This window comes from Rosa chinensis, chromosome 4 (genome assembly GCF_002994745.2).
Source record: "Rosa chinensis cultivar Old Blush chromosome 4, RchiOBHm-V2, whole genome shotgun sequence".
In the NCBI taxonomy this organism is placed as follows: domain Eukaryota; kingdom Viridiplantae; phylum Streptophyta; class Magnoliopsida; order Rosales; family Rosaceae; genus Rosa; species Rosa chinensis.
The window spans coordinates 65,540,270-65,552,335 of record NC_037091.1 but is presented as its reverse complement, the minus strand read 5'-3'; the positions used below and the strand labels follow the sequence as shown (position 1 = coordinate 65,552,335).

Genomic DNA, 12,066 nt, shown 5'->3' with positions numbered 1-12,066 from the left:
CCTATACAAGAATGAAAAAACCTTGCCTGCCAATTACGCAATTGTGGTACATGCAAGTGACTAGAAACGTTATAGAAAACTCATAGAAGTTAATCCAACCTCACACAGGCTCATAACCTAATACATTAGGGCCCAGATTGCCTTGACTTGAGTCCAAGCCCATAGACCCAAGCCCAATTCAAAACTGGCCTAGCAGGAATAGTCCCCTACCCCATTAGCCCAAGGTTGAGTCCAGGCCCAGAGACCCAAACCCAAGCCAACAGAGGAGAAGCATCACTACTCGCTGCTCCTCTGCCACCACCGTCGTCCCTAATGGCGTACCAGTTGAATAGCTCCGGTGGCCGACTTTTCCAACCGTACATCTCCATCTCGAGCAAAGACTGTTGAAGACTCGGCCTGCTACACCCCTTGAACGCTGAACCTTGCAGCAGACCTCATGCAGCCTGCAAGCACTTTGCCGCCGCACCCAATTCAGCAACCACCAAGCCTAGGCCAAGCTAGTCCTTCCACGATCAAGATGTTGGCCAGATGAGAAGCAGTGTCACACCTCAGCTGCTCCTCATACCCAATCTACCACAGCCGTGCAAAGTCCACATGTTAGACAGATCTAGGAATCCACCCACCCAAACGCCGCAGATACCCAAAGCCAACGATGCACGGCGACGTACCTAGACCGGAGGACCGTCGATCCAACAAGATTAGACGGAGCTCTAGCGTGCTCGACGAAACCCTAAGAAAGGTCGCCGCTTGAATAAATATTAAACTCTAGCTACATAAAGAGAAAACAATGAACAAAAGAATAAATACAATCATATGAATATGTATTTTTCACATTATATTTTCAAAATTTGCAGGAACCCAACAAATGTTGAATTCATATACATGTGTTCTACAAATCTATTAATCGAATGTATGTGCAAATCTATTGACTGAATTACATGAAATTTTTTCTACTCTTGATTGAAGAAAAAAATTAAACATCTAAGCATGAGTGTAATGAAAAAAAAAATGAAAGAAAGCCAAATTTATTTTTTTTAGAAGAAAGCCAAAATAATTTTGGGTGGTTCTAGTTGGACCTCCAACTTTTTTAAATTATTAATAGATTTTGTCAAGTCATATGAAAAGACAAATAAGGACAAAGTGAGAAAAATGAAAAGAAAAAAATTACTCTTCTTACCTCCCCAAATATAACATTCAATTAAATTATTTTTTTCTTTTTTCGGAATTTCCTTATATTGCCATATAGTTTTATAATTTACCTAAAACAATTAAGTAAAAATAATAATTTCTATACATTGCCCATCATTTATTACAGAAGTAAATTCAAAACAATCTAATTTGGAATTTTCTTAAACTAAATTAATTGAATATTATGATATTTAACTATCTTCTAACCCAAAACCATTGAAATCATTCTTTTAGCAAATTCAAAGGGATTCTAGCAACATATCAAGATCAAGAACCAACTCTTCGATTAATTTCAGTGAAGGAGAGACATACTCATAATAGAGCAATATCATGTGATTTTGATTCAATCTTCTTCTCGTGGTTAAAGATAGAGATAACAAGTAGAGTAACACATTATTGTATCTCATGCTTAAGGGTGTGTTGGTAAAAATAAGGAGGTATACTTAGCTTTTCAAGTATTATGAAAAGTAAATTAGAGGTATACTAAGTATAAGAGCTCCAAATAGCAAATTTGGAGGTCTAACTAGAACCACCCAATAATTTTTGATGTAGAAAGCCTAAATAATTTAGAGTCATTAGATTTTGGAAAGATAAGATGATATTTTTATCAAAAATGACATGACATAATTTGACAAATATGTGATTTGTGTAGATGACATGACATGCCACATAAAAATTGAGGCCACAGATCATTTTTCTTACTTATATATAGACTATATATAAGTAAGGAAATTTTTTTTATATATAATATAGATGTGGGCTCACTTACTTTTCGACTCACTTTGTGTTGTTAAATACATGAAAAATACATTATAGTACGTAATGTGCTATGAAGTAATTCATTAAAACACTGTGTATATCAACATCTTTGCAACAGTCTTTACTTCCGTTTACCTCTTACTCTTATTTCATACATTTCCCTCGCATCCCCTTCACTAAATATCAAAAACATAATGAGCTACAGCATAGTTTTTAATAGAAGAACATATATTCGAGTGGCGGGCGATTGTTAGGTACAAGTTCATGCCTTATTAAATAAACCAAATTAAAGGTTTGATCTTACGGGTTTGTGGCCTAATTCAAGATAGTGATAAGAGCAGCCAGAGAATAACACCACTTGGCAATGAATATACCGCATGCTAATTGAAATTTATAAGAATTGAACGGATATAAATCCAGTATACATCTCTGTATAACAACTTTCCTTGTGATTATTATTATTATCGGCATTAAAGGGATCACCATCAAAGATGTCTTTCTACATCTTTGAATATTGAATGAACATCTTTGAAAATTGAATAGGAAAATGATACTTTACATAATTGTTTAGATATCATATAAATATAGAAACAGGAAAATGTTTGATAAAGGACGCATATTTTCATTGATTAAGTCAGTAAAAGATTGTCATTATATACAAATGTCAAAACTATGTGGGGAGATATTCTTTAGGTACACAGTTGCATACCAGTAACAAGTCGTCCTCAATCATAGAGAGCTAAAGATTCTGAAGTCCATGAATGAAATGACATCATAAACCTTAATGCTTCACTGGTGTATATTATCCGATCCCGAATACGCTCTAGCAAATATACATTTCAAATTCAGTCCCTCACTGTAACCGCTAAAGCTAAACCATGTTATCAGAATAGTAGAATAATGTAGAGGTCACTCAAACGGAGACTTCCCAAGTTGTGAATTCACTGAATTGTGATGAGCCTGCCTGACATGGTCAAGCGCCAAATGGAGGCTTCCCCAGCTCAAGGTCGAAAAGCCGACTTTCGACCCTCCCTTATCTAATCTCCAAAGCCCAAACCAAACCTCATGGCCTTATTACCAAATAAATAAAATAAAATAAAAAAACAACACATAAAATCTTTTACGGCATTTTGTTGACATGGCAAACTCACTAATATTATAGTAACACGGAAATGAAGATTGTCTTTTGAAGTTTTTCAAGTACAAAAATCGAGAATTCAATAACTAAGTGTAAATCATGATTGAAGAATCAGACGAGTCACTTCAAGTCCCAAGATTAGGCTGTTTGAGCGACTCCTTTTTCTTCTCCAAAATTATCCAGTTTTGATTTATGGGATCTTGTGATGCAAGTATGCCGGACCAGTTTGGATATGCAAACATTTATGTTACGTACGAGACTTGGGATCAAATTTTACCTTCGCAAAGATAAAAGGGCTGGACATGTGGAAAACTGGAAAAGGGAGAGGGATGCTTTCCCAGTTTTAGCCGGGAATCAATTTCACACACCGGCGACACCGCTAGCTCTTACAATGCAGCATTCAGGCTGCTCAGCCTAATCTAGTGGCCATTCCCAAAAGCTACAGAACCACCACCTTTATTGGATTCTGGCACCCAGTAAGCCCAACATGTGTGATGTGATCTATCATGCATATAGTTCTTTGTTTTTTTTTTGTTTTTTTTGTTTTTTTCCTTCCTGATATAGCCAGCTGTACTACGACAAGATTTTATACACTCAAAACACCACACATGTCTCTTCCTGACTTTGTTTCTTGTTCACCATGTGATAAAATTTATGAGCCGGAGACGTTTATACTCGTGCATAAGTGAAAATTTATTGATCATGTACAGCAATTTTTGACTAACAAGACAAGAAAAGATGATGCGGAAGCTTTGGATCTGTACAGAGATTAACCTAACCTCCCATACCGGCAATGGAACAGCCGGGTAAGTAATAAATAGAACACATGCTAACGCTCGTGCTAGGGCTAGGGTACGAAGACTACTCTGGTTAGCTGGTAAAATTGCAGTTTGATCTGAAAGCAAAGGAGACATGTAAAAGGAACCCTATGCTATGCTGCTCCTGTGTATCAAATGCTACATCCGAATCAGAATTCTCATAAATTAATAAGAGCTCCTACGTGTAGACTTGATCAGCAAATAACTTCAGTTCAGGTCTTTCCGGGAGCAGTGATGCCTGTCAAGCTCTCAAGTCTTGCCTGACGTTGATCTACCTCAACATTTTGCGCTGAGCAAAGATTCTATCTAAGCAGATGGCCTATTGAACAAAATGGGAACTTGTTACATAGTTGATTTAGAAAGTACAATGCACAACTATGATAAGGGTGCAAAAGTAGTAATGCGCAAAGATTCTATCTAAGCAGACGGCCTATTGAACAAAATGGGAACTTGTTACATAGTTGATTTAGAGAGTACAATGCACAACTATGATAAGGGTGCAAAAGTAGTAATGGTTGAAAATGACTTTCATAGTTCTAGCAATACTCATTTCAATGCAATAAGAACTGATACGACATTGCGAAGCTAAAGCTGTTGTAGATGACGTATGTAACAATTGACTTCAAACGATTGATATGTCAAAAATGGATATTCAGTAGAAGGATTTATTCATAATTGACAATGTGTGAAGAAGCTCCTATATGAAGTTGTAACCAAAAAAGAAAAGCTCCTATTTGATGTGAAGCATATGAGTACATTTGTGCAAAACTACAGTCAACAGCTCATGGAACTCAAAATAAGTGGAATAACCAATCTTTCAATAAACAGACAAGAAGGATTACGAAACAAAAGAACTAGGCAGTACATCATGAATTACTAATCCTTACCTTCTGCTCAGGTTCCTTGATGCTATACAATTAGTTGGAAGGACCCCATCAAACTGGCTAGCATTGTAAACTTGGACCCTCTCAGCATCTTGGAGTATGCTCTTTGGTGTTCTGTCTGGAAAGTGCCCTGTATGTACCCTCGAGTTGCCATGAGTTTCTGTTGTCGGGATAACTGTATATGCACCCCTACTTTGTTGCTGAAATCTTTGGCGGTTAAATGTAGACAGTTCAGCAGCGGCATCTTTATCAGGCCCAGCATTCATTGAGGGATGGTTTCCAGCATAAGAGGGGAACCTTGGAGTAGAACACCGCCCTTCTGTTCTGCGCCAGAACTTGGAACTCAAGAACTCAGCACCAGGCAGCTTGCAACATGTGTTTTCTGCAGATTCAGTGTTTGGAATCCTTCCAGTTGATAGTGCCAAATCATACGATATTTCATCCAGCGCCATCTCAAGGCCATGTACCCGTGTCTCAAGAGAATTCAGCCCACTCTGAGAATTTCCAATGAATCTCTACATACAAGTAAAAAGCGATTGAGTTGGCTTTTTCAACTTGTGCATCACTATAAATATTAAATACAGTTGATGAAGCCTTTAAGTAAGCAACAGAAAACAATTTGTAAGACTAACATTTGAATATGGAAAACAAGCTAACACAGGCAATAGGCAGAGACTAAGAGATACATAATGAGACTATCTTTATCCAACAACTTAAAATGGTAAACAAACTAACGAAAGCTATATGCACCTGCTTAATCTCATTGCCTGTTAAAATAAAAGGTGAACAGGCATCAGGAGCATTACCTGGAGGAGGTCAAATAGGTTGGCTTGCTGGTTTTCAATCTGAATGAGTTGCGCACGGATCAAATTCAGATCCTCAGCCTCCTTGGGGCTCTCGTAAACTTCTTCTGCAGGATTACAAACCACAGCATCCGAGTCATAGTTCTCATCATCAAATGGAACTACTCGAGACCGAGATCTCAAACCACCAAATTTGTATGCTTTTTCATCACGGTTCCTACTGAAGAGTACTCGTTTATCTTCTGCCATGCTATTTGCATTGTGCTCATTCTTTCCTGATTCCCCATCTCCAAAATCACTCGCAACAATATCATCTGCATGAGACACCTTCGAAGAGGCAGAGTTTGGCATTGCAATTTCAATTTTCCAATCAGAGGGTTTCTTGTGGTCCAACTTATTGAGCTTGGTTGTGTCTGAACTTCTCTCATATCTACTTTGAGGACTTCCCTTTTTGGCAGTGGTCACCAAAGAACCGTTAGATGGAGGGGACCTGTTTGTGGGGACTGTTTTCTTTGTCTGAGGAGTCCTAAAGCCAGCATCATTTGAACTTTTCGATACGGCAGCAAAGGATCGATCATTCTCATTATCTGGTCCCATGGGAAAATCCAAAACATGCAAAGAGAAACAGAAGATTAGATGAATATTCAAGAGAAACAGGTATCGTGCTTATTGTTCCACTTGAAGCTCTCAAAGATTATGGCAGAATAAGGAACACACCAGAACCTTAATGAACACAATAGCACAATAAGTTATGTAACACAAGCAACGGTTTTAGAATTCAGACTCAAAGAAAAGACCAAATGTGTTTCCTTTTTGCTTATTTGCTTTCTCATTGTGCTTACCACTTGATCAAATAGTACTGCTTTCAACAAACTGCTATATATTTGAAGTTTCTAAAACAAGAGATGGCTAAACAGATTATTAAAAAAAAAAACGCAGAAGCTTACCGATTGAAGATCTGGATTGAATTGGAGCAGAAACCTCCTCGGAATCGCCTGCGAAAACCTTCCACATCTCCAATGCATTGTTCATAGTCTCCCGGACTACCTTCACCTGTTAACAAATGATATAACAAAATCAGCCGAAATTGCACAAACTACTCATATGATCAAGAACACATTTTTTCTTCTTGTAAACCAAACAGAGCCTGAAACAATCAATAAGGCAATACCTTATCAAATCTCCGGCTTTCCAAAGCATTCAAGCAACAAGCTTTATAGAGTGGCGCCAACTCTGTCTCCGCCGTGGCTACTTTTCCGAGGGCCTCAGCCGCGCCCTTTCTGACCGCCCAGTCGTCGCTGCTCAGAAACTCCACCACGCACGGCACGAGCCAATCCAACGCGCCTTTGCTCGACGCGCCGCCGGCGCCGACAATGCTCCCTATGAGCACCATCAGCGCCGCCTTGGCCTTGAAGCCGTCGCTCTTGGCCAGCTTCCCGAGCCGCGCCAGGCTCCTCCTCAGCTGGGCCATCTCCACCTCCGGCGCTGCGTCGATCGCGGCGGCGAGGCAGAGCGCCGAGCCGATCTGCGAGTTGGAGTCCTGCTCCACCGCCAGCGTGTCCATCAGCGGCTTCAGAAACGACGAGGCGAACTCCGGCGTCGTGATCTTGGACGACATGGCGGCGACGGCGTCCACGCAGGCCAATCGGACGGCGGAGTCGGGGTCGCGGAGGCGGCGGAGGACGGTGGAGATCATTTTCGACAGAAACGGCGCCAACGCGTCGCCGTGTGAATTCGACAGTATCGTCAGCAGCGACACGCATTGCTTCCTCACCGGCGGCTTCGACGACGAGTCGGTGTTGTGAATGCAGATCAAAAACGTAGCAAACGACTCTTGTGTGAGATTTCTAGCTATGCACTCCAGCTCGTTAATGGCCATGGCCAGAGTGTCACGGTCGGAGAGTTTGTTGAGGCAGGTTATGACCCGCTGCTTCAGATCCGACCCGCCCGGCTGTGGCGGGCTGCCCAGCGAGAATCGCCTCGAGCCAGACATTGGTTGCTGGCTCGGTAGGTTAAAGTGTTCGATGAATTGTCTCAACGAGCGAAAGAAGATAAGTGTGAAAAGGAAGTTCAGGTTGTTGGCATTGGTGATGATTTGGCGGCAGAGTTAGGGGAAGTGATGGGAGGTGTCAGGTGGACTGGTTCTCAAGGTTGGAATGAATGGGGGGTTTTTAAATGTTTGAGAGGGAGGTGTGGTGAGTGAACTGTAGAGAAGAGTTGGGGAGTCAAATATTTTAGCTCGCAAGTACTTCTTATTTTTCTTTTTATTTTTCGCGGGTAGGGTAACAATGGCCCAACTGCCAAAGTGGTTTGTTGGTGTTGATTTTGAAAGTGTAACTGTGTTGATGCATAGTATGAAAACTTACCATTATACTCATCGCTTTCTCTTTAGCGTTGTGGTTAAGACTTTGGCTAGTACTGTATGAGGGTGTTTGAAAGCTGATCTCGTTGTGGTGGCTTTATTTGATAGTTTACTGGAAGTTTCTTCAATCACATTGTATTTGAGAGTGGTCAGTTTTTCTCAATTCTTTATAATCATTGCATTAATAAAGATAATTAATGAAATTGTGAGTATAGTAAGAAGACATACACGTTATTTTGGATTTAAAATGTTTATTTTAGAACGGTTATGCTTCTTGCTATCTAATCAATAGTTAGAGTAATGTTTGGCATATGAATTATTAGGGTTTAAATGATGCGACCGGTTGGGAATAGATATACATGTGTTTTTGCCGATGCACATGCATCAAAAGCCTGGAAACCACATGATCTGAAGCTATGAAACAAATTAGGGTGAATTAATACTGCAGTTGCAGGCCACGTTGCCAATGAGCCTATGATATGCGAAGTCTCCAACAGAAGGGTTGACTGGTCCCGTTTGTTTAACACCTTATCTAAAACTAATAACATGCTACCAGCATATAAACATGTTGAAGATATAGGAATTGGTTCCGGATCGGACATTGCGTACTCGCCAAATTGCCGCACCATTTGAACGGTTTCTACATTTGCTTATCTCCGATGGGACCAATTCCGACATGAAGAATCATCCTCCTGTGCTCAATATGGGTAAAAAAGAACGAAAAAGCCCGAGAAAGAGACCAATATCTCCTAAAGCTAGGCTACAAGCTTTTTTGGTCTGATAGGCTACAAGCTTGAGAAAAGAGAATCATCAATCAATCATATGATGCATAGCAAACTTAACAGTAGCAAGACCAAGACAAAAGAAGAGAAGCAGAGCACGTGATCGAAGGATAAGCTAAAGGGACGTAACATTGTTAAAGAGCTCGTCCAAAACCATGAACTCACGTGATACCGAGTTTGGAACTATGGATATATTCATGAACTAAATCTAGGCATATCTTCTTTCCTATACGCAAAATATATTCTGGTGAGCTGAGGGCAAGATGCTTTCTCCGACTTTAAATTTACTGAGCTAATTACTTTAGTAGATTGGGATTTACCTAATCTTCTTTTCTCTAGTTATGGGGCCTGTTTGTTAAATTGCTCCTTCACCTTTTTCTTAACAATGCATGTTTGTGCTAATCACGATGTTAAATAGAGTTGATTTAGAAGGGATCTGAAGATGTTGATGTGGGAACCCCCTCATCTATCTACCAACCAACCTAAAAGCCCTCTCACCTAGATAATTTTTTTTTTTTAAATATCGATTGAGATTCATCTATAAAAAAATACAATAAAAGATCTAAGTGTCAGTGTGAGTATTGAGATTTATAACTGCTGAGCCTAATAACGTGAGTTTGTAACTGAGCGGAATAATAAAATAATTGGATAACGCATTCATCTAGTTGAATTGGATGATGAGTTGTATATGCACGTCCCATGAACATACCCTCAAAATAGTAGTCTTTGCCCGCTATATTCCTCCGCGTGCAATTTGACATAGGTTTTTCGCACCACACAATCACTTTTTATGTGTCAACATGTTTCTGCAAACAAAATTTGTGGGGTTTTTTTTGTTGTAGAACGGATAATAGTTAGGATTGAATAGCAGTTTGATCGTGAAAATGGTAAAATCGAAATGCTGCATATTTGGCGTCCAGTGTTAGAATGCTAATAATTATACCTTTTTGAGAAGGGAATGGCGCCAAGACTGCATGGTAAAATCGGAACGCTGCATGTTTGTATGAGCTTTTTTGGGCTTCTGAGGTCGTTTCGTGCCTCAAAACTGCATTTTATTGGTTTTCCAGTAACTTAGGTTTTCTAGTTTGTTTTGAATTAATCTGTGCAATTTTAGGATTGGTTGACTGGTTGTTAGTTGCCCTAGGGTTTCTTTTCTACTGTATAAGCAACATTAAATGGCTGCATAGATCTATCTTTCATATTTTATCAATCAAATTTGGAGTTTTCTCATATTCTCTAATGGATTCTAGTTTTATCTGTTTTAGGATTTATAACTTGTAAACCATGTTACTTCCGATTGCGTCATTTTTAAATTTTATATATTTTTTTTGTCAAAATTAGAAATAAATTATAGCTGGTAAGTAAAAAAATGCCCAACTTGGTGAAGAAGAATAGAGAAGCCCCCGTGATTTGAATTGATTATTATGAAAAGCTAGCTATAGCTCGAAGAAGCTAGAGGCCGGGTTCATGAAAATGCTAGATTGGCATGCATATCTCATCATAGCTCTAATTTGACGGGAACGAATAAGAATGATGACACTATATAAGTTAGAAGTTAGAACTCATGTGACTTGTTTGATTCTTGATGCAAACAGTTTGGAAGTGTTCTATTCGTTCTGTTGTTATCATCTCCTATCCATCGTATTGTTGTTTGCGGCACTGCTTGGTTGGATCCTAGTGACACAAATTGAAAATTTTATTTGTTCGTTCATACAAAATTGATCATATATAGTGAAACATTATTGTTTTCAATTACCTAGTTGTGATATATGAATTTAGTGAAGAGAATTGATTTCACTCGATAATAAAGCTTATGCTAGGCTAAAAGGTGTTGAGAGCATGAAACGGTTGCATAATCTTTTATTATAAAGTGTTCAAATAATCACTCAAAATAAATTAAAAACAACAGAAATAATAGGGCAAATCGATGGATGTATAAGCCTCCTTTTTCTCTTTCTTTTTGAATCAAAGAAATAAGTTTCAATTAAGAGAAAGCTCAAGTGAGCTGTTTACAATCTTTTCCAAGCACGTCAACTACACTCTTTGGTGCTTGACTTGACCAAACTACACCATGATCTGCTTCAAATCCTACACTAGCTAGTTGATGTGCCACAAAGTTACATGTTCTAGGAGTGTAGACCAAAGTTACCCCTTCTAACTAGTTTCTTCCAAGCATGATGAATATCATCGATAAGAGCTCCGTTCGCTAGTAGTTCATGATAACCAGAACCTTGAACTTCTTGAATGGCCTCCATACACTTTCTATGGTGAGGTCTTTGACTTGAAGTGAGTATAGCAGATCAAAGCCCTCCCTTATTGCAAGCAGTTCACATTGTTTTGGAGAAGCCATGCACTGCACAGGTCTAGCCCTCCCTTATGAGCCTTTTCATCTCCCTATAAAGAATTATCGGGGAGGTAATTATGAACCATCTTACAAAATAATTGGAGCTTTAGAATCTAAGGAGTTTTCAATGATTTAGAGAAACAATTGGATACTAAATAAACAGCTGAGCATTGTGTTGGAATCAAATTATTTTTGGTTGTTGCTTTTCATGTATATATTAATATTATGGAACTCTGGAAGATTATTCTGCTTTATATGGGACCAGAATGTAGCAATAATACCATTACACCACTAAACACATCCAATAAGCACAATTAATTTAAGACGGTATAGCTTTAGTTGTTGGGGCTAAAATTTGAGGATCTTGGTGCTCTATTGTCATTTCAAGTATTGCTGCCGTCTGGACTTTTTTTTTGATGACATGCCGTCTGGACTGTATTTCACAATAAGGATGCATGTTTCCCTTTTGAGTGGTCTTCAACTACAAGCTCTTGTTGGACTTGGACCAACTAATTACGAAAAAAAAAAAACATAACTTTATAAGCAGTATCATCATCTTTATGTGCAATTTACACAAACTAACTTTTTGTTTTTGGTATATGTGGGACACAAATTCTCCGTAATTGTTGAATTACGATGCTAGCTTTCTGAATGTGCTAGAGAATAAGAAACACCTTGGATCTTAAAAACACAAGTCTAATGTTGGTTAATAGGTCTCCGATGATTAGTTTGAGTTTGACAGCTACAGATGCCGATATTCCTGACTTTGGCTGTTGGTGTTGACGGTGCATATGTAGTTGTCTCATTGGATGTATAATTTGTATAACCGTTGTTACCACTAGTACCAAATTTGTTTCTTGAGAACAATACGTTTGTATCATTCTTGTCGGATTGGTTATATATACAGTTCAACTTTAAAAATCATGCATGTAGCTAAATAAATCGAGTATCTAATACTCGAGCGTACCTTTTATGATAGATATAGTAC

General features: G+C 38.8%; 1 protein-coding gene across 1 annotated transcript; it reads right to left on the bottom strand.

Annotated features, from left to right (window-relative positions):
* Window positions 1-3,760: 3,760 nt before the first annotated feature.
* Window positions 3,761-7,981, bottom strand: LOC112198448 (TORTIFOLIA1-like protein 4). The gene is made up of 5 exons (XM_024339575.2): window positions 6,762-7,981; window positions 6,538-6,643; window positions 5,594-6,177; window positions 4,791-5,302; window positions 3,761-4,222 (listed from the first exon to the last, which is right to left on the bottom strand). Exons 1-5 carry the CDS (start codon window positions 7,581-7,583, stop codon window positions 4,210-4,212), a joined length of 2,037 nt encoding a protein of 678 aa, XP_024195343.1. The 5' UTR covers window positions 7,584-7,981; the 3' UTR covers window positions 3,761-4,209.
* Between the last annotated feature and the right edge of the window lie 4,085 nt (window positions 7,982-12,066).

What these genes read in the sequence shown, in the direction of transcription:
- LOC112198448 (XM_024339575.2), bottom strand. Translation starts at nt 7,583, where the DNA reads ATGTCTGGCTCGAGGCGATTCTCGCTGGGCAGCCCGCCACAGCCGGGC. An exon ending in TCAATCCAGATCTTCAATCG is followed by an intron (nt 6,178 to 6,537) that starts GTAAGCTTCTGC and finishes CCATGGGACCAG; the next exon opens with ATAATGAGAATGATCGATCC. An exon ending in ACCTATTTGACCTCCTCCAG is followed by an intron (nt 5,303 to 5,593) that starts GTAATGCTCCTG and finishes ACTTGTATGTAG; the next exon opens with AGATTCATTGGAAATTCTCA.